General features: G+C 45.8%; 1 protein-coding gene, 1 long non-coding RNA gene and 1 other non-coding gene across 4 annotated transcripts in view; 1 reads left to right on the top strand and 2 right to left on the bottom strand.

The window, feature by feature from the left end:
* Window positions 1–12,914, top strand: part of LOC118094184 (uncharacterized) — a 30,415-nt gene extending 17,501 nt beyond the window's left edge. The window contains exons 2-5 of the long non-coding RNA XR_004693736.3: window positions 6,648–6,743; window positions 6,847–7,052; window positions 7,750–7,842; window positions 11,651–12,914. This is a non-coding gene — a long non-coding RNA (uncharacterized LOC118094184). The remainder of the gene's footprint in view (window positions 1–6,647; window positions 6,744–6,846; window positions 7,053–7,749; window positions 7,843–11,650) is intronic.
* Window positions 4,155–22,716, bottom strand: part of ALDH16A1 (aldehyde dehydrogenase 16 family member A1) — a 45,042-nt gene continuing 26,480 nt past the window's right edge. For both annotated transcript variants that reach the window (XM_088655959.1, XM_035134259.3), the window contains 4 exons: window positions 19,209–19,413; window positions 18,193–18,378; window positions 6,891–7,016; window positions 4,155–4,432 (listed from right to left, as the gene is read on the bottom strand). In XM_088655959.1, coding sequence (XP_088512085.1) covers window positions 4,256–4,432; window positions 6,891–7,016; window positions 18,193–18,378; window positions 19,209–19,413 — 694 coding nt within the window. In that variant the 3' untranslated portion in view covers window positions 4,155–4,255. The remainder of the gene's footprint in view (window positions 4,433–6,890; window positions 7,017–18,192; window positions 18,379–19,208; window positions 19,414–22,716) is intronic.
* TRNAI-GAU (transfer RNA isoleucine (anticodon GAU)) lies at window positions 6,271–6,343 on the bottom strand. The gene has a single exon. It is a non-coding gene; the product is annotated as a tRNA-Ile (tRNA).

Here is a 22,716-nt window from a genome sequence, read left to right on the forward strand (position 1 = left end):
ACCATTAGGTCCAGTTGCGGATGACTCTGGGGTTGCGCGCTCATCTCGCTTTATTGGCCGAGGGAGCTGGCGTACAGCTTCCAGGTCATGTGGCCAGCATGACTAAGCTGCTTCTGGTGAACCAGAGCAGCGCACGGAAAGGCTGTTTACCTTCCCGCCGGAGCGGTACCTGTTTATCTACTTGCACTTTGATGTGCTTTCAAACTGCTAGGTGGGCAGGAGCTGGGACCGAGCAACGGGAGCTCACCCCGTCGCGGGGATCATGTGGCCAGCATGACTAAGCCACTTCTGGCGAACCAGAGCAGTGCACGAAAACACCGTTTACCCATCGTGGGGATTCGAACCGCCGACCTTCTGATTGGCAAGCCCTAGGCTCTGTGGTTTAACCCACAGCGCCACCCATTTAGAGAGCAGGAATTGGGAGAATTGCCTTTAAAAATTCTGCCCTGTTTAGTGACTCCTTTTTGAGTTTCTCCTGCTTGTTGTGGACTCTGTGCTGCCAACCAGGATTATCAAGCCATGGGAATCATCCTGATAATCATTTATCGGAGCTCATTAAAATCAACTGAAATCTGAGGTTTACATAACGTTACAAATCCCAGCATAACTTGGTCACTTTCACTCTCAAGATTCCCACTAATTTTGGTCCCATCCACTGCAGAGCCAAGTCCCAGGCTGCTTCTACTCTGTGGAAATTGCCCCATTTTAGTCACCCTCTCTTCTCACACCTGCAAGCTGTGCTCAAAAAGATGTTCCTTCCATGTTTTCCCTGTTCAGAATCTCACACCCCAGCAGTGCTCGGAAAGTCCAACTTTAAAGAAAGCCCAACACAGTGGAATATTGATCATAGGTATATAGCTGAAAACACAGCTGTTCTGGCTGGTTAACACTTACCGGGTATGTAGATGGTTACAAGATATTTTTCAATGAATTCAGGGACACTTAAAAAAATATATCATGGTTTCTTATCCATAATTAAAGGAGGCACAAGGGGTTTACAATCCACATTAAGCCAAGCTATGGACAGGCACTTAGAAAATTTGCCCTGGTGTAATATTATATTCCTGTTATTTAGAAGCACCGCTTCCATCCAGGGGCGAAAGTAGACTTTATTTCACCTGGGTCAAAGGCCCAGTTTGGCACACACATTTGTGTACATGCACACATAGGCAGGGGGCCTGAATGGTGTGTGTCCCCCCCCCCCGGCTTCATCTGGGGCAAAAAAACCAGCTAGCCCCCCTCCCCCAGTAGTTATGGCACTGCTTCCACCACCACAACAAATTCAGCTTGAGTTGGCTTTTGTAGACCTGCTGGATAGCTGTGAAATGGAAATTCTGCTGATTTGACACATAAAAGTATACTATATTTTTATTGCTAAAATTCATAATTGCCTCCTCCCACAGATATTGCACTCAGTGAGCACTCTGAGTGCAATATCTGTGGGAGGAGGCAGTGCTCACTGGAAGGACAGATCCTGAAGCTGAGGCTCCAATACTTTGGCCACCTCATGAGAAGAGAAGAATCTTTGGAAAAGACCCTGATGTTGGGAAAGAGGACGAGATGGTTGGACAGTGTTCTGGAAGCTACGAAAATGAGTTTGACCAAACTGCGGGAGGCAGTGGAAGACAGGAGTGCCTGGCGTGCTATGGTCCATGGGGTCACGAAGAGTCGGACATGACTAAACGACTAAACAACACAACAACACAGATATTGCACTGACATCCATCCACATAAGTTGCTAGTAGAGCCCCGAGCCCCTTCCCAAGAGGCCCTCTCATTGGTATTCTGCATTTTCTCAGAATACAGTTATACATATACAGTACACACACACACACACACATTTCCAGTCACACTCAGCTCATGACAGAAGAATCACAGAATTCTAGAGTTGGAAGGGACCCCCGAGTGGGGTTTAGTTCTGTTTCTTTTGGGGGGGGGGCTGGCAAAATTTTAGGGGGAAGGGGATTATCCGCTCAACAAAGTATCGCTATTATATATGTGCACCTGGTTCTTTTGTCCCTGTTGAAATTCATTTTGATATGTTTTGGCTCAGTTCTCCAATCTATTAAGGTCAGTTGCGGCAACAGTTGCGTGTAGGATCCCTCCGGTCTTCCAAACTGGATGCTTTTCCAACCTTAGGCATCCAAGTTTCTAACAGTTGTGCTAGATTCAATTACTTACATTACCGTTTGTATCTCACCCTCTAAGGAGCTCATGGACTGCATCATTTTATGTCCAGTCTTATCCCCACAAGAACCCCATCATAACAAACATAAGAAGAGGCTGCTGGATCAGGCCAGTAACCAATCTAGTCCCACATCCTACTCCCACAGTGGCCAACCAGATGCCTGGGGACACCTGCAAGCAGGACCCAAGAGCACCCTCTCCTCCTGTGGTTTCCAGAAACTGATATTCAGAAGAATTACTGCCTCCCTCCAACCGCAGTAGGTCAGGCAGATAAGTGACAACTTGCGTACGATGTTCCAATGAGTTTCATGGCTGAGTGGGAGATTTACACCCAGGCCTCTCACCTTTAAGCCTAATGGCCTAACCACTGCATGCCCCTCCCCTCTCTCCTCACCAAACCTTTGCATGAGACCTCAACACAGGCTGCAAAAAAAAGACGAGTGACTTTCCATTTCTGACTCACAAAGAACGCCTCTCAGAACTGTTTTTCCCCACCTCAACCCACCATCCTCCTGACCTTTATCTCTTCAGAACCAGTGTTTGAAAATATCACAGCCTCTTCTGATTAATGGTTACAGGTAGGGAGCCGTGTTGGTCTGGGTCGAAGTAAAATAAAAAAAAATTCCTTCAGTAGCACCTTAAAGACCAACTAAGTTTTTATTTTGGTATGAGCTTTCGTGTGCATGCAGTATCTGAAGAAGTGTGCATGCACACGAAAGCTCATACCAAAATAAAAACTTAGTTGGTCTTTAAGGTGCTACTGAAGGAATTTCTTCTGATTAATATCACATCACTATCATCTCCCACCCCAATGGTGAAGCATTGGAAAACCTCAACAGTGGGGTGCTCCCCCCCCCCAATCAGGCTCCAAAATTGATCAGGGACTCTGCAAATGAGAACAGGAGCAGAATGAGCCCCAGATTGTGAGCAGTGCCATGCCGAAGGAGGAGATTGAGTCGGACAACAGGGTTCCCCACCAATACCAAGGAACACTTAAATCTTGGCTCAGGGGAAGAATGATGTGGCAATCCCCCCCCTTTTCATTTTCCCAGCCCAAGTTTGGTTCTCCGTTTTCCTTTTCAGCTGGCAATTTGAAAATATGAAAAAAACAATGGGCAGTGGGAGAGTGCCTTGCTCAAGGAGTGGTGGGGTGGGGAGAACAGTTCGCTATCCAATGCTCTGAAACACCTTTGTACTGCTCCTTTCGACCTCTGAAAAACCAGAAGGTTAAAGGTGTGGTTGTTTGTGAGCTTTGCAACAGCGCTGCTCTCTGCGCTTTGAAGTCCCAACAAGCGGGGCTTCCAAGTGCAGCATCCCTTGACATCACAATGATGTCAGGTGATGGGTAGATGGGCTGCCCCCGCAAGGTTCCTTGTGAAGAGGGATTGGTCATTAAACCACTCTGGGAACTGTAGCTCTGCAAGGGGAAAAGGGGCTTCCTAACCACACTCAACGGAGATCTGCCTAACTCGGGTGGGGAACCTGTGGCACTTCCAGATGCAGTACTAAAACTCCCACCCTCTGACCATCAGCCATGCTAGTCTAGCAACATCTGGAGTGCCACAGGTTCCCCATCCCTGGTTTAACTACTGCAGGGCCGGGGGGGGGGGACCTCTGGCCTGTGAAGCTCCTTTGGCCAAGCCACACCAACCTGCCGTCACCCGATTGTCAGGGCTTCAGAGCATCACATGGAGCAAAAATGAGTTGCCTGACGTCTCTATGATATTCATGGCTGACAGGTGAGCACCCTTGCCTAGTCTGCAGGGATTGGCGGAGGGGAGATAAGGATTTGGCCCACATCCAGTTCTGAACCCTTGATCTAATCCCTACATGGCAGGGGGCTGGTTTCATTGGAAGGGAGTGGTCCTTTTTGAATGGGACAAGGGAAGATGGCAACCATTGATTCTCCTGGATAAGGAACAGATTCAACCAGCTATAAATATAGAAACATTTCCACAGCAGAGGGGTTTTCTTATATATATAAAAAACTACCAAACGATCTTTATTTTCAATCTCAATGTTTCCCAACCCTGATTGCTTTTCAGTTCAGCCCCACTGATCCGGAGGCTCAGTTGGCAAATATATCACCCATGGGCATCCAAACACTTTTACACTGTGTGGCCTGGTAGAGAAACTCTTCCCCAGCCCCCTCTTGTGGGTCAGCCCAGCAACGCTCCTCCGCTCCATAATTCACCCAGGTCCTCTTCAGGTTCCCAGCCGAGGCCCATTCAACAAGTGCAGAACCCTAGGCAGAAGGGGAAGTAAAAACAAAATAAAGCAGAGGAATTGGAACTCTTCCAAGTTAAGGGGTACCTTCATTGATCTCGGGCAGAGGTTTTTGTTTTTAAAAAAGTTCTTGATCTTCCGGGGTCATTTCTGCCCCCAATTGACTTATCTATCATGTGGAACTCATGCCCACTGCAGAGGCTTCTGGGAAATATTCTCATGTATATGCTCAGTCCCGCTGTCTTGACAGGCCTTAGCATCATGCTCTATGAACAGTGATCTACCTGGTGAGGGTCACAAACCCCTAAATGGGGCCCATAGCATCAGCAGTGTGCCCCATCACGGTCATGGGGGTCGGCAGTTTGTCAAGACTGCTGTGTGCAGTCTTAGGCCTTAGCCTTGGGCCTATTCACGTATTATTAAACATACAGTGGTACCTCTACTTACAAATAACTCTACTTACGAATGTTTCTACTTACGAACGGAGCTCTGTCCGCCATCTTGGATGCGGTTTAGATAGGATTTTTTCTACTTACGAATTTTTAGATAGGGTTGCTTTGACTTACGAATTTTTTCTCCCAATGCATTCCTATGGGATTTGACTTGCAATTTTTTTCGACTTACAAATGTGTGTTCGGAACACATTAAATCCGTAAGTAGAGGTACCACTGTAAATCACTTGGCAACCTTTAAAGTAACAAGCAACTAATAACGTCCACTAAATGATAAAAAATAATAATTAATTTGAAATATTATAATCTGTGCTTTCATTGTATATATATCAAGGTGGTTCACAGCACATAAAAAATTCGGAATAGAGTAGTTGCTTTGGAAGACGATCAGGCATCCGCACATGACCAGTCCAACGAAGTTGATGTTGAAGAATCATTGCTTTAACGCTGGTGATCTTTGCTTCTTCCAGTACGCTGATATTAGTTCGCTTGTACACCAGTCGCAGCCCTATCTGGAGCAGTTGGACTTGCTCTTAGTCATCCGTGCCCTATTTTTGTTGGCACACGTCTGTCTTAGAAGACAATGGAGGAGTGAGCCTTTGGGGGTCAGTCAGACCATTGCAGCTGGAGCAGAAGAAGGCTGGGCCAGACTGGTTAGCTCCAAAACTAGGCTACTGGAATGGACTTCACCTGGGGCTGGCTCTATTATTATTAAGTCCACACACACAAAATTTAGTGCAAAATATCCTTTTCTAAAACAATATCCTTTTTCTTAAAAACAAGTAAGGATAAAGAAAGAGGAAGAAAAGGTTTAAACCTTGTGAAAAGGGAAATAAAATAAGGAAATAAAAAGTATACAAAGCAAAAAAAGAATGGCAAAAAGTAAGGGGTAACTTCAAATTCATTGTCTGTCAGCTATATATAGAAAAGTATTCAAGACATTCACTCCAAGGTAACCCCTGACTTTTCTACCTTCTATAAACCAGTATTTTCGCATGGGCTTAGAACAGAATTCGGCCTGCTGGATGCTGGGGGAAGCCAGATGTCTGAAACATAACCCTGAAGCTATGCTGGCTGCTGGCAAAGCTTCCTTTAAAGGTTCAGAGTCCTAAAGAGCTTGGGGCAGTTATTTAAAGGACCATTTTCACTCATATAGTCCTGCACCAGCCTAAATTCTGCTTTGGTGGGTCTTGAGTTTCTCCCTCAAAATATCAGTTAGGTTGACCTGCACACACAAAACTGGTGGTGGCCCCAGAACTTTGGAACCTATTGATTCGTACCTTGCCCCAGTGTTGGTGAGCGTTGGAGACCTTCTTCAATGCTACCTTTAATGAAGATCACAGAATCCTAAAGTTGGAAGGGGACCCCGAGGAACATCTAGTCCTCCAATGCAGGAATATGCAACTGTTCTATACAGGGATCGAACCTGCAACCTTGGCGTTATCAGCACCATGCTCTAACCAACTGAGCTAACTGGCCAGCTAGGGCATCACAGAGCAGCTTCTTAATTTTTCTGTGTGTTTGCTGCTGTGGCTATTCTACCTTTATACTTTGCAAAGTCTTGTTTGTATGTTGCATTGTGAGGCCACAGGATATCAAGTCCATCTAGCTCAGCAATGTCTACACAGACTGGCAACAGCCATGCAAGGTACGGGGTGTTTTCTAACCCAGTAGATGCCAGCGATTGAACATGTGCTAATACCACTCCAATATTGCTCCTTTATACTAAAAATGCAGAGGTTCATGCAACGTGAGAAACCATGCATGTGTGCTTTTACACAGGTCACAGAATTCACCTCTTCATGGTGCAGAAATAAGTACAGACAGCCTTGATGATGACTTCATTTCCCTGAGAGAAGAAGGTGTACTATTGCATATGTAAGGACCTGGAACTTGCTTTATTTATACAGAACGAAAGCAGAGATTCTCAGGAAGCTCAGCTCTGTCCTGGTAGCATATTCTGCTTTTTTTTTCCTTCCAGGGATACTTCATTTGATTGCTGCAGTATTTGCAAGGGATACTCACCTCCTTAGAGCCAAAGTACCATACAGCTTGCACATCTTGGTGTTCGGCTAAGGCCCGGCTCAAATGGTCCCGGTTGCCAGAGATGATGTTCACCACTCCACCAGGGACGTCCGAAGTGTCTAGTACCTGATAGAGAAGAGATGGATGCCATTTGTTGCAAAGGTGACTGGCACTTTAAGACGAACCCCTAGAGAATTCTGGTCACATGACTAGAGCCTGGGATGAGACCTGCTAACACAGTTGTTTTGTTCAATTAATAACTGCGCCCTGTATTGCCTCTGCAACTACTGTATTTCCTGACTACACCATTATACTGGTCTGCACCAAAATAAATCTTGGAGGCAAGACTTCAAAGGTCCCATATAGGCTATAAGGCAAACTGGAAATACATTTTAAAATATGGGTTTATTGGTAACACACCAAGGATTATGTAATCTCTGGTTTTTGTTTTTGTTTAAATAATGCAATAATCCCCTTGAACTTGGTTTCTATACAAAATCGCCTGAAATTTCTTTTAAAATAAAAAAATTCCTTCAGTAGCACCTTAAAGACCAACTAAGTTTTTATTTTGGTATGAGCTTTCGTGTGCATGCACACTTCTTCAGATACCTGAAGAAGTGTATCTGAAGAAGTGTGCATGCACACGAAAGCTCATACCAAAATAAAAACTTAGTTGGTCTTTAAGGTGCTACTGAAGGAATTTTTTTATTTTACTTCGACCCAGACCAACACGGCTACCTACCTGTAACCTGAAATTTCTTTTGTTAGGCTACAGCTCTAAGATCTTCTTTTTAAACTTGGTTGGTGTGAGAGTTTGAAGTTCTAAATTGCACACTTTTTTGTCCCATTTGGGTCCCAGAGGACTACTGGGAGAGATCCACAACATGCTGGAATACTTCAGGTGTGCCACGGAAGAGATACAGAATGGACTGTGCAGAATGTGTATCGACATGTGAGGAATACAGTAACTTTTCAGATCTTGTTTGGGAAAAGAATAGCACTGAGAAATATGGGGCATTGACTTTCAACTGCATGTTACCAGCTGTCTCCACTTAGCCATCTGTCAGAAAATATACAAAACTGAAAACCGAAAACCCAGACACTGCACTACTGGGCAAACAGCATCCCCTCCAGAAGCACAAACTCCCACAGATATGTGTGTGCTCCTTTTCATTCCATGTAAAAGAAGTTGGGGATTCAGTGCCTGAACATTGCAGACGGCTCTTGCTTCAGAATAATGACAGCTACATGTTCTTTCATGGGAAAATCACAGCATTTTCCTTACCAGGCAGCAGTAAAGGAAACCTGGGCTATATTTAAAGCACACTTGTATCATTTTAACAATTGTCTTTCTGTGAAGAATCATGGGAACTGTAGTTTGTTCCGGGTGCTCAGAATTGCTAGAAGACCCTTCACAAAACCACAGTTCCAGGATTTATTATTGTTTTTTGAAGGGTGGGGAGCCATGACTGTTAAAGTGGGATAAGAGAGGAAGAGAATCCCAAAGGGTTTCTACCAGCAATTTTACAAGCTTTTTGTGACAGTGATTTATGAATTAGTCACTGCGTAATTTTGAAATCACTTGTTATTATAAGCCTTTAGTTCTCTCAAGGGGAAAATTGCAACTCCCTCCCAGATTTTTGTATAAACACATTTTTTTATTATTAGAGTAATAAAAATGAACACCAAACCACAGAGAACAGAAAGCTGCAAGCCATTGCTTAGAGCAGGCATAGGCAAACTCAGCCCTCCAGATGTTTTGGGACTACAACTCCCATCATCCCTAGCTAACAAGACCAGCGGTCAGGGATGATGGGAATTGTAGTCTCAAAAAAAATCTGGAGGCCCAAGTTTGCCTACACCTGGCTTAGAGGCTTTTTTACGCAGCAATATATAGCAATAGTTTTAAGTTCTGTGTTCATTTCTCTTTCTCATCTTGCCTTTGCCTGACATCCTTTCTGTACAATTTGTGTCCGCACTGTGCAGATAGGCAATTACTCTTCCAGATGGACTTCCGCAGTCAAATAAAGGTTTTATAAGGGATTTGATAGTCCTTTCTCCCTTGTGTAGTTCATGTGTGGGGAACATTTGGCCTGCTAGATGTCGAACTACAAATCCCATCACCCCCAGCAAGCATGGTCAGTGGCCAAGGCTGATGGAAGCAGCACTTTAGCAACACCTGAGAGGTTCCTCACACTTAGTAGGTTATGAAGCCATGCCATAAAATGTAAAAATCTAGATTATTTGCCACGTCCTTGATTGAATGAATGCTGTGTTCCAACAATTGCTCTTTGCCATAATTCCCAATACCACTGATTTGGGATTAAGCAGCCAGCCATCTTTGGATTCTTCACTATTACCTGTTGAGCTGCCGGTATTATAAACTTGATTAAGTTTGGAGAGTCCTTGTGGCTTACAAGGAGACCCTCCCTGGAGTTCCAAAGATGTCCTCTTCGGGTTCCAGAGAGGGTCTTCTCGCGAGCCACTAGGTGCTTCCCATTTATGTGCATTTCACTGGCACGCATGGAGGCCCGGAACGTAACCCCCGCATAAATGGGGAGTTGCCTGTAGTACAAATAGATTTTTAAAAAATAATTGAGAGGGAGTTACAGCTTGTTTATGATTCTGAACACCTGCTGCTCAAAAGGCCCCAAGTTCTTGACAAGGAGAAGACTGATTTCCCCGTTGAGTCGTTGAATTAATCCTAGTGGTTTAAAGATTGACAGTAACAGATAATTTCAAACTACGTAGTGATACATTCGTGCATCCATGACGAAAAGGAGATTGCATTGCTGACAAGAACCTCTTGAAGAGTCTGTGCAGGGAATTGGAAAAACTCCCTGTCTCTCCTTGGGATAAGATGCATTTGGTCTTTCTGCCTGTTCTCAAACCAGTTGCCATTGCAGCTGTCATCCTCAATGTTTTCAGCTACACAGCTTTCTATGCTAAAGAGCCATTGGTTGCCCCGACTACAAAATGTTTTGCAGTATCCTTACTTTCCTGAGGGGGTGTGGCAAAGTAGGAAGCTGGTCATGTAAGCTCCGCTCTCGCCTCCCAATTTATATATGTGGATTGTGGTACTTTAAAGGCTAATAGTTTTAGGTTTCTCTGACAAATGGACATAAGTAACATCATTCTGTGCTGCAGATTCAGGAAGTTACTCTCTTTTCTTTCTCAAGCCACTAATAGCTATAATTCCTTGTGCCTCTTCATATTAAAAGTATACCAAACAATGGCGATAAAGCAGAATCACCAACACACAGAGATCAAAGGCAGATGATATCCATGATGAATTACTTAGGGTTGTCGTTGTTTTGGCCAAAGTTGAGCTTTTTTTAAAAAAATTGGCCGAAGTTGTTGAGCTTTTTTGGCAAGATAAACAAAGTTTGAGCTATTTTTAAGGACGTGCACCAAAATCTACACTTCGGTTGCCATACCGATTTCCGCCCAGGCACTGCTCCCAACTGCAGCATTCAGGCTATGTCTGGGAAATTCCAGATATATGGAAATCCTAGAGTTACTGAAGAGGGGGGCTGAGAGTTTTGGGATAGGTAGGGCTGTAGTACATGCTGCTTTCTTTTTGAACTTATTATACAGGCAGGGACTCAGTGCTGTGACTTCCAGGTCTTTTATTACACTAGATAGTTTAACAAGTTTACTTTAGAGAAGTATGGTAATATAGTAATATAAGTTGATTTTGCTCTTATGAGCCCTAATCTAAACCTGACTGGTTTCTTGTGCCATCCTCTCCTCTAGGCTGACGTAATAAGGCTGGGGTTAGAAACATGATGAAGACAAAGGGCTATCATTTTAGCTCCTGCTCTACCATGCTCCTAGAACCAGCCTGGTGAACCCACTGGGTTGCGTTCTTGCCTTACGCAGAGCAGACCCAAGTTCATGTTGTTGTTGTTGTTTAGTCGTTTAGTTGTGTCCGACTCTTCGTGACCCCATGGACCAGAGCACGCCAGGCACTCCTGTCTTCCACTGCCTCCTGCATTTTGGTCAGACTCATGTTGGTAGCTTCGAGAACACTGTCCAACCATCTCGTCCTCTGTCGTCCCCTTCCCAACATCAGGGTCTTTTCCAGGGAGTCTTCTCTTCTCATGAGGTGGCCAAAGTATTGTAGCCTCAGCTTCAGGGTCTGTCCTTCCAGTGAGCACTCAGGGCTGATTTCCTTCAGAATGGATAGGTTTGATCTTCTTCAGTGATCATGGAACCCAAGAAAGTAAAATCTCTCACTGCCTCCATTTCTTCCCCTTCTATTTGCCAGGTGGTGATGGGACCAGTGGGCCATGATCTTTTGATACTGAGCTTCAGACCATATTTTGCGCTCTCCTCTTTCACCCTCATTAAAAGGTTCTTCAATTCCTCCTCACTTTCTGCCATCAAGGTTGTGTCATCAGCATATCTGAGGTTGTTGATATTTCTGAAGTTCATAAACCTTAGTTAATCATGCCGATTCATTTCAATGGGTCTGAGCAAGACTAGCATTGGATACGACCTTCTCTCTCTCTCTCTCTCTTTCTCTCTCTCTGCTTTGCCTGGTCACATAGATGGGGAGTCTCACAGAAAGGCTCTTCCACATTCCTTGACTAAATTGGGACAAAACACTCTGGCTCAGCACTATATTTTGCAATCCTTGGTGAGACAAATTCTGGAAATGCATATACAACATGTTCCAACGAGAGCGTGGTTTCCGCTTTGGCTGCTTTCATAAACGCCATTTCATAAACAAGATTCTCTCTCCCCCCCCCCCGCAGAATCCAAAAGTGGGCAGTGAAGAAGAAATCAAGAACATAAAAAAATGCAACGAAACTCGAATCCTCACACCAAATCAGACCGGTATCCTGATCCACATACCCAAAGGAAAAAATAGAAGTGGGAAAAGGCCTCCATTGTGGAACACTATTGTTGCCGGTTCCCTCTCACCCTGCAAGCCACTTGACCACGGCTTAAGTAATCTTGTTATATTGTATTGGAATGTGGTTTCTGTATGTTATTATATTTGCTATTGTTTTGCTAGGTCATTATGGAATTGCTACTGTTGTGCTATGTTATGAAATTGTTGCTATGTTTTCCTGCGTTCTTGTGAAATTGTTTTCATAGGATTTGCTTGAAATTAATCCCCTGTTTCTTGGTTGTAAGCCGCTTTGAGAATGAGTTTCTGTGTGGAAAAAGGGCACACAAGTAAAATGAATGAATGGGTGAAATGCAGATGGGATGTTGTGCTGGCCCAATTCATTTAACACTTATGCCCAAGTACAGGTAAACAGACAGAGTACCAATAATAATATTTATTAATTAATTGATCACTAATCATATTGCAGGGGACTGGACTAGATGACACTTTGGGTCCCTTCCAACTCGACAAATCTATTATTCTACTATATCATTATTTATCCATGAACTGGCTTATCACCAATTCACCGTATGCCCTTGCTACTAAAGTGTTTGTGTGTTGGCTCGGATTCCATTGCCAAAAGGTTCTCCAAATCCCATTTGCTGAATCAAAGTTTGCATAAATTTCCATGAGATTTTGTCGAACGCTTTTTCAGCGTTGACTGATATCAATAGAGCTGGTTTGTCAATCCTCATATCTAAATATTCTAAAATATTTATGATGTTTCTGATGTTATTTTGCATTAAGCATCGGGGAAGGAAGCCCGCCTGGTCTTCATGTATAATCTTGGGTAAGATGTTCTTTAATCTAACTGCTAAGATGCTAGCAAATAACTTGTAATCATTGTTTAACAGCGAGATAGGCCAACTCTACAAATCTATTATTCTACTATATCATTATTTATCCATGAACTGGCTTATCACCAATTCACCGTATGCCCTTGCTACTAAAGTGTTTTTGTGTTGGCCGTCTCTCTTTACGTAACAGTACCACATACAGAAGTAACAGCTTGTTTCCTTTTGTTTATGACTTGTATTCATGTATTTACAGTGTAGTACGTACTGATATTAGTAATAATATTCTCCACCCCAGTTTTAGTAAAAAAAAAAACCAGCACGACCTCAGTGAATGTTGTTAGGATATATTTATTCCTACTTTCAGGAGAGGCTGCCGTGGAAGGAATGGCCCCTCTTTATTCGACATTATTAATGACAAGTGTTAAATGCAAAGCACTCAACATTAAATCTAGCACCCTGATGCAGCTCGTTGCAATTAGGCGCCTTATTTTCACCCATTTACAAATAAATTTACAAAAAAAAAAATTTAAAGCACGAAATTTCTGAAAATATTAATTTCAAAACAAAATCTGTAAAAAAATATAGGGCTTGATCCAGCAGAAAGAAGGCATGGGCCCCTCACAAGGAGGAGCTGAATAAGGCTCAACAGAACCAGAGTCTAAGGCAGGGCAGGGAAGCACTGAAAGGAACGAGAAGCCCATGTGAACCTCCCTTATTCACAGCCTAGCCCTTCTAAGGTGCATCAATGGGCAACAGAGACGGCACACACAATTCTCTCATTCTCTGCAGTATCTGCATGTACGTACACCTGGGAGGGAAAGGGCAAGGACAGGTAAACAAGGCTCCCTACGGCATTTCTCTGCTTTGGCCAACACGCAACTGGATCAAGCCAAATATTTGTAATTAATAATTTTTGTTGCATATTTAAGAGCAAGTCGTTAGACAAAAAGGGCTTTATGTGCTTTATTTCATGGTCACATAATTAGCAGGGAAGGATGGCCCCTCTTTTCACTGGAAATATTTAAGCAGAGGCTGGGCAGACACCTGTCCTGGATGCTGTAGCTGCTGCAACCTGAATGGTCCCTGAAAAACCACAGATGCTCTGACACCCGCCATGAAACTGTCTAATCTCCTTCAACAGCTGCCTACGCCTGCGGCCATCACTTTTACCTTCCGACAGAGAATTCCACAAATTAACCCCATAATATGTAAACAGGAACTTCCTTTTGCCTGCCCTGAAGTGTCCCCTTATCTGTTTCACTGGAGGCTGCTGCTGCTGCTGCCTTCTTGCGTGTCTGAGTCATTCTAAGAGCGGTTTTCCCTAAACCACTTTCTTCACCCTGTGCCTACATTTTATAGAAACTTTCATCACATTCCCTCAACTAACACTGCCCCCGTCCTCTGGGATTATTTCATTGGAGGAGTTCATTCCCTGGACAACTATCTGTGATACATGCCTAACCTCACCAAGCTGCACTGTTGCGAAGCCAAGTTCTGTATTATTATTATTAATAATAATAATAATTTCATTTCTACACCACTTTATATTTTTAAGAAAGAAACCTTCAAAAGTGGTCTACAACATACAGGTGAAGCTCGAAAAATTAGAAAATCGTCGAAAAGTGCATTTATTTCAGTAATGCAACTTAAAAGGTGAAACCAATATATGAGATAGATGCATGACATGCAAAGCAAGATATGTCAAGCCTTTATTTGTTGTAATTGTAATTATTTGTCGTTAGGCAGGTCAATTATAAATGGAATGTAATTAATGAAATGTAATAGCAATGTTTATTTTTGTATTATTGTAACTATTTATTTTATTACTGTGGAATTTCCAAAAGAAAGCATTTGTAAAAATTAAAAGAAAAAAAAAGTAAGTTGCATTGCTGAAATAAATGCACTTTTCGACGAGATTCTAATTTCCCGAGTTTCATCTGTATTAAACTATCAAATAAAATTTGCACACTCCCAATTTAAAAAGATAAAGGCAACATTTAGGGCGCATTTTGTACATGGGAGAAGAGTCTAGAACACAAAACAACTGCATTAGGAACAGAAGGGATGAAAACAGGAAGCTTTCGTTTCCAGTCTTGAAAATTATGCTTATTCAAGCAGGAAAATGAAGGGAGGGTGCCATGACCTCCTCAAACTTCCTCCATTCTGCATCCCCAAAGCCCCACCATTTGTGAATGCGGCTGATGGGGAAGGGAAACTGAGAAAGCTTCTTCTTTCCCCTAACATGAAAAATTCACGAAGAGGTGTTATATTCATCTCCTGTCTTCCAGTTAGCAAATCACGTTTGACTGAAGTGGCTAAGCAACACCTTTTTCATTTCCCCCTTTTTATTCATTTCTTTGCAAAACGGGAGGAAATGCACCTCTACGGAAAAGCTGAATTATCCCCGCCAAGTACATGTCTGCAACCGTCTTCAGTTATGCAACTTACAGAGCGCAGACTTTGGGTTTCCCCAAGTGAGGGAGAATTTGCATTCCTTCATGGGGACCACAGAAGCCACACTTGCCTCTCTTCCTGCCAGAAGTTCTTTAAAAAGGGAACCGTGCGAGAAATCCCCAAGCAAATGGGACAAAGAGAAATCTCCATCGTCCAGCTGAACGAAAAAGCGGATGCCATTGCCCTGAAAATGACACCTCTGGAAGTGCAATGCGGTCTGATTTCCTCCCACCTGCATCCTCTGACTTTGCCCAGGTGTTGCTGCTACTGACTGAAGAGGATGGGAGGCCGGTCTTTCCTCCCCCCCCCTTCCTGCCCTTGACTCCTGGTATCTTGTACTTCAAATGCAGCAAGCCAAGCCAACAGAAGCTATGGTTAATATCTGCCAGAACCGCAGCAAGGTGAGCAGCTGGAGGAGGAGGAAGATGGAAGCCAGCTAATGGGACGAGGAGGAGGGGAGTTGAATTCTTCCCCGGTTCAGATTAAAACCCAAGTCAGAGAAAAACTGAAGTGTACTGGTGTGGGTACAGTGAGTTGCTGAGATTCATATTCCAAGTCAAAGTATATGAAATTGAGCAACATGGCCAATCTAAACCCTTCCCCTCTATAGTGGAGATTTGGGATCATATTAATGACAGATAGGGGAAGGAAAGGGGGTGCATGTAGAAGCTATGCTTACACTGTCCCTTAAAAACTTGGAAATATCCCAGCTGGCAAGACCCCAGGGATACTCTGGTTTGAATTATCTTGGCACATACACATCAAAGGTTCTAAGATCTATACCAGGCATCCCCAAACTTCGGCCTTCCAGATGTTTTGGACTACAATTCCCACCTTCCCCGATGTAAGGGGGTGGGCTTACAGGGAACAGCCACCCCTCACATGGGCGTACCCAGGATCAAAACTAGGGGGGGCAAGGGGAGGGGCCAAGGCACGGAAAGGGAGGGGCCACAAAGTGGGCGGGAACGGCGAACTCGCACTCCGCTGGGCTGTGCCCCTCCCTAGAAGCAGGGCTGGTGGGCGGAGGCGGAGCCCAGCCCAGCGGAGCGCGAGTTCGGCGTTCCCGCCCACCGCGCCGCACTCCCTGGTTCCCCGCCGCGCTTGGCCTTGCCTGAGGGCGCGCCGGGGAGCTGGAGGGAGGGTGCGGCGCGGCGCGGCGGGAATGGCGAACTCGCGCTCCGCCGGGCTGTGCTCCGCCTCTGCCCACCAGCCCTGCTTCTAGAGTAGGGCAGCTGCCCTAACTTGCCCCGTGGTGGGTACGCCCTTGACCCCTCATCAAATCCAGTTCTTCGAACGGCTCTGACGACAGAGGAGGGGCAGGAGACAGGAAGGAGGAAGTGAGCGGAGTGGGGCAGGGCTCAGGCAGCATCCAGGAGCACTGCCTACAGCCTGTGATACCAGCAAGGGAGGAGGGGCCAGCAGAGGTTTCTAGCAGGGAAACAGCAGAGGGGCGTTCTTTCAAATTCACCCCGGAACTGAGGCAATCAGCAGCTCGCAAACGCAGGGGGTGGAGATTTGGGGTCCCCAAACTACTCTGCTGGGGGAGGAGCCGAAAAGCGCCATTGGGAGAATCTGATGATACTGAGTAGACATGTTTTCATGAAGCTCTTGCACTGTAAATAATATTCACAATAAAAGTCTTAAAGACAAGATGGTTTGGAGTGTCATTGCTCGAGGGTAGCCAGCAACCTCCTTGACACCCTACCACTGGTCCTGTTAGCTAGGGATCATGGGAGTTGTAGGCCAAAACATCTGGAGGACCGCAGTTTGGGGATGCCTGATCTATACACTTAGGTAAATGCTAATGAATCCAATGAGAACAAATGACTACTGCCTAAAAGACCATCTGAATGGATGGAGCAGACACACAGATACACTGTATTTGATCTACAAATGGGACCTCCTGCATCCCTGAGGGCCACAATCCCTTCCAGGGGCCGCATGGCAGTGGTGGGTGGCGCCAGAGACAAAAGTGGATGAAGCAGCCAGTGCAAAAACATTCAAGGAGGGTACTAAGCAGAGGCAGTAAGGGCTGTGGTCTGGAAAAAGTCACAAGGACCAGGCAGAGAGGTCTGGGGGGCTGCATTTGGTCTCTGGGACTAAGACCCCCTGCACCCAGATCTACAAGGTAGGCTAGAAAGAATTTTTAACATCTACATAAAGCTGCTGGAAGATATCATCAGGGGGTTTGGGCTGGGTGTCCATCAATATGTGGATGATACCCAGCTCTACCTCTCTTTCAAATCGGAACCAGTGAAGGCGGTGAAGGCCCTGTGTGAGTGCCTGGAGGTGGTTGGAGGATGGATGGCGGCTAATGGATTGAGGTTGAATCCTGACAAGACAGAAGTACTGTTTTGGGGGGACAGGAGGCGGGCAGGTGTGGAGGACTCTCTGGTCCTGAATGGGGTAACTGTGCCCCTGAAGGACCAGGTGCGCAGCCTGGGAGTCATTTTGTACTCACAGCTGTCCATGGAGGCGCAGGTCAGTTCTGTATCCAGGGCAGCTGTCTACCAGCTCCATCTGGTACGCAGGCTGAGACCCTACCTGCTGTCTCGCCAGAGTGGTGCATGCTCTAGTTATTTCCTGCTTGGACTACTGCAATGTGCTCTATGTGGGGCTACCTTTGAAAGTGACCCAGAAACTACAGCTAATCCAGAATGCAGCAGCTAGACTGGTGACTGGGAGTGGCCACCGAGACCATATAACACCGGTCCTGAAAGACCTACATTGGCTCCCAGTACGTTTCCGAGCACAATTCAAAGTGTTGGTGCTGACCTTTAAAGCCTTAAACGGCCTCGGCCCAGTATACCTGTAGGAGCGTCTCCACCCCCATCGTTCTGCCCGGACACTGAGGTCCAGCGCCGAGGGCCTTCTGGCGGTTCCCTCACTGTGAGAAGCGAAGCTACAGGGAACCAGGCAGAGGGCCTTCTCGGTAGTGGCGCCCGCCCTGTGGAATGCCCTCCCATCAGATGTCAAAGAGATAAACAACTACCTGACATTTAGAAAACACCTGAAGGCAGCCCTGTTTAGGGAAGTTTTTAATGTGTGACATTTTAATGTATTTTAATCTTTGTTGGAAGCTGCCCAGAGTGGCTGGGGAAACCCAGCCAGATGGGCGGGGTACAAATAAATTATTGTTATTATTATATACCTGGTAGAAATCCAGGGCGAGTAACGGGAACCGCTTGCTGGGGACCATCACCACACAGTTGCCGCGGACGACAGCAGGAGCCAGCAAGCTGACGAAAGCGAGGAGAGGCTGTTCATCGGGGCAGGCGATGCCAATGACACCGAGAGGTTCCCGAAAGAGGAGGGAGGCGCCGTACAAAGAGGTTTCCTGCAACAGAGAGAGTAATTTCTGTAGATAATATACGTTAAGAAAAAATAGCAGTAATATTCCATTAATAAAAAATCGGACAAGTTTAAGTATCAAGTTTATTAATAAGGAAAATATATGGAAGGGACGGGAAGTCTAATGTTCACGAAGAAACTTATTGTTTGCAAGTTGTTATATTCTTTATGTGTTTTGTGATGTTTTAGATTTGATGACAATAAGATGGTGTTGTAAAGATGTGACAGTGAACAATAAAGCATAAAAAAAGAGAAGCAAGCAGAAGGCGCTGAGTGAGTGAGGTTTGGGGGGGTTAATATAGTCTGTGAAAGGGGATAAAAACCTACCCCCAAAGGGAAGCTCCATGTGGACACCCCCACCATCCAGCCCGCTCCCCAAAGTCTGCCTTCCTCTTTAGTCTGGCTAAGCGCAGACATCCTTTGGTGCTCATTAAAAGATAGAGACTAAAACACAGGGTCACCCAAACAAAAAATATGTGCAAAACTTCCCATCCAACTGTTCGGCATCTGGAAGGAACTGCAGCTGACCCATAGTCTGGGCTGCGTCATCCCTTGGGATATAGGAGGTTTCTTGTCTCTCTAATCCAGGATCTCAGATGAAGGCCTTTCCCACCCCTGCTGCTGGATCCTTTTAACGGGACAGAAATTGAAGCTGGGACCTTCTGCCTAAAAAAAAGCCCATGCTTCCCTGCTGAGTTGTGGCCCTTCTCCCAAACCTTTCCAAGCTTGTAGAGCCAAGCCCCACAAAAGCTATAGGGGTGGGGAGTGTCCTACGGCATGTGCTCAGCTCTATGACCCCGCCAAGCCGGTTCGCACCTGCACAGCTCCGCCGTATTTATCAGAGTACGCCGCCCAGTAGAAGAGCCGCTGCACGCAGAGGTCCACCTCCTGCAGAGCCGCCTCTTTCTCGGCACCGGCCAACGCCTCCAGGCACGATGCAATCTCTGCTCGGCGGAGTTCCAGGTTCTCAGCCAGGTAGTACAAGATCTGCGCCCGGGCATGAGGCGTCTGCTTAGCCCACCTGGGGAGACCAACTCCGTGTTAGTTGAGGGGAAATGTGGGTTCTGGTGGTCTCACACCTCCTGGCGATGTGCAATTTGGAGACCACAGAAGGCCTTGTTGCTCTTCCTAAGAACGCCTGAAGAGCCCCTCTCGGATCAGATGGAAGATTCCCACCTAGCCCAACATTCTGCTCTTCCCCACAGGAGCCAGGCAAATGCCAGAGGGAGAGATGCAAAAAAGGCAGAGATGAGTGAAGGCTGAAGAAGCAGCCAGGGAGTCTCCCCCTCCTGCTGTGACCAGCTCCCCTCCCCTCTAGTCTGCCAGAACAGAGAGAGGAATGAAGAGGGTGAAACAAAGAGAGACAAGGTGAAGGAGCCTTGCTGGGGTAGGACCCAGGGGAGAAGCTTTCGAGAGCGGTGGGAGGGCAGGGACATTCAGTCCTTGCAACTGCCTCCCTGGGGCAAGACCTCCTGGGAAGAGTTGCTGTTATCACTAGGCCTATGCTGTTTTGGTTTCTTTGGGGGGGGGGAAGAGTTCACTTCACAGGCACCGGGTGTTTTATTGCTGGCCGGCTCCTGACACTACAGTGGAACCCCGGTTCTCGAACCACTCTGTTCCCAAACGTTTCGGCTCCCAAATGTCGAAAACCTGGAAGTAAGTGTTCCGGCTTTCAAATGTCCCTTGGAACCCAGGCTACCGATCCGCAAAAAGCCTAGCTGTCAGCCAATCGGAAGCTGCGCCTCGGAATTCAAACATTTCGGAAGTCGAACGTCCTTCCGAAATGGATTGCTATGGCACCTTCTGCTGTGAATCTCCGCCTGCTGTCCACCCTGCTCCCTTCATCAGGGAGAAATTGTGTTCAGCAAGTCATGTTCTGTAAGTCAAGTGTGCTCTGCACTAATTTTTCCATTAGCGCATTTGACTTAGTTTGGACCCAAGATTTACAACTTGGACCTAAAGGTGGGCAGGACCAAAGTGCCATGACTAGACCTGGCAGCGGGCAGACACCTCACACTTGCACAGACAACAGACAACACACAAACACAGGCAGCCGGGGGTGGGGGACGGGGAGTAGAGAAGATTGTTCAGAAACACTGGAGATTTAGGGCAGATCCACACATTCCAAGGCACATTTAAGGCACATGACTTCCCTCCCCCCACCGCAAAGAATCCAAGGAACAGTACAGTAGTTTGTTAAGGGTTCTGGGAATTGCAGCTGGGGACGGACGGACGGACTGCAGTTCCAAGGATTCTTTTTTTGGGGGGGGGGGAATCATGTGTTTTAAATATGAATCGGATGCTTTTTATATTTATGCTGCAGATCTGTCCTTAAAACAGCTGAGCAGTGGCAAGGATGTGGGCTGATTTCTAGGAACCTCCGCCGAAAAGAAAAAAATTCAAAGAAGAGGGGAAAGGAGGAAACACAAGCACTGCAGGAACCGAAAAAAATTAAATACATGAAATGCCATTCAAGGGAACAGAAACAAGGCAGGAAAATGAGCAACAGCTGATACTGGAAGAGTCTCAGAAATAACTGGTGGCAGAGGGGAGAGAGCATTCCCACAGAAGACATAGCAGAAAAGATGGATGCGGAAATCTGGCAAAGGTGGAATTGGAAACCCCCGAGCTTAATGTCATCGCTGTCAGGAAGCGAAGCTGCCTGTATCTTTAGCAGCTGCCTCTACATCTTGTCGTTTTGCATCAAATGCCATCTTTCCCCATCTGTCAGAAGTCAGGCCTTGTACATTCCTATAGTATCTTAAAAGGGAGGAGAACTGGATAACTCCCCCCCCCACTGAAAATGATATTGCGATCAAGGGCAGGGATCCAAATATCTGCTTGCAACATTGCCTGGTGAAAGTTTTAACGCTTTCCTGTAAAATCAGCAACCCCCACCCCATAAAAACTACTCTGATTTTGAGAAGTCCCCTTGGGGATTCAAAATACGTTTGCTGTGTGTGGCACGGATGGACCAATGCTCAGCAAACACAGGCCAAAGGAAGCTGCCTCATCTCAAGAAACACAGGCCATGGGAAGCGGCCTTAAACCAAAAATCAGGCCTGCCTCTATTTCTTCATTCTCTCTTCTATCACGCCCCTTTCCCTTCATCTCACCAACCTGCACAGGCCCATTGACTACCAGCCTCAGAAGTTTCCTAATTCCACTCTTAGATCCTGTGCCTCAAGCCTTTTCATTGCATCTGAAGATGCCCGTTGTCCCTGCAACCTATCAGGCTGTTGTCAAGGGCTTGTCAGGCGGACTGGATATAAGACAGCCACAGGTTTCTTGGGAAGGACGGGCTGTTAAGCCACTGTGGAAATCATCACTCTGTGAGGGGAACGGGGGTCTCCTAACAACTCTCAGCACTATCAACCAAAACTGCCCTCAAGGGACTTACGGAGGGGACAACAGAGTGGGGAATGGAGCCAGGAGGAAATGTTCTGTGCACAACATACATTTAAAGCGCATGGCTTCCTTCGCTTCCTTGGAGGAAACATGAGAACTTTAGTCTGCCCCTCACAGAACTACCATTCCAAGTACCCTAATAAATAAAATACAATTATAATGATAATATTGATAATATTAATAAGAATTTGTTGTTGTTGTTGTTTAGTCGTGTCCAAATCTTCGTGACCCCATGGACCAGAGCACGCCAGGCACTCCTGTCTTTCACTGCCTCCCGCAGTTTGGTCAAACTCATGTTCGTAGCTTCAAGAACACTGTCCAACCATCTCATCCTCTGTCGTGCCCTCAATCTTTCCCAACATCGGGGTCTTTTCCAGGGAGTCGAGTCTTCTCATGAGGTGGCCAAAGTATTGGAGCCTCCGCTTCAGGATCTGTCCTTCCAGTGGGCACTCAGGGCTGATTTCCTTCAGAATGGATAGGTTTGATCTTCTTGCAGTCCATGGGACTCTCAAGAGTCTCCTCCAGCACCATAATTCAAAAGCATCAATTCTTCGGCGATCAGCCTTCTTTATGGTCCAGCTCTCACTTCCATACATCACTACTGGGAAAACCATAGCTTTAACTATACAGACCTTTGTCAGCAAGGTGATGTATCTGCTTTTCAAGATGTTGTCTAGGTTTGTCATTGCTTTTTACTCCCATAAATAATACATTATTTAAACCACACACATCTGGCTGGGTTTCCCCAGCTACTCTGGGCGGCTCCCAATGGAATATTAAAAACACAATACAGCATTAAACATTAAAAACGTCCCTAAACAGGGCTGCCTTCAGATGTCTTTTAAAAGTAAGGTGGTTGCTTATTTCCTTTCAGTACGACCTTAGAGACCAACTACGTTTGTCATTGGTATGAGCT

This window comes from Zootoca vivipara, chromosome 12 (assembly GCF_965207765.1).
Source record: "Zootoca vivipara chromosome 12, rZooViv2.hap1.1, whole genome shotgun sequence".
NCBI classification, from domain to species: Eukaryota; Metazoa; Chordata; class Lepidosauria; order Squamata; family Lacertidae; genus Zootoca; species Zootoca vivipara.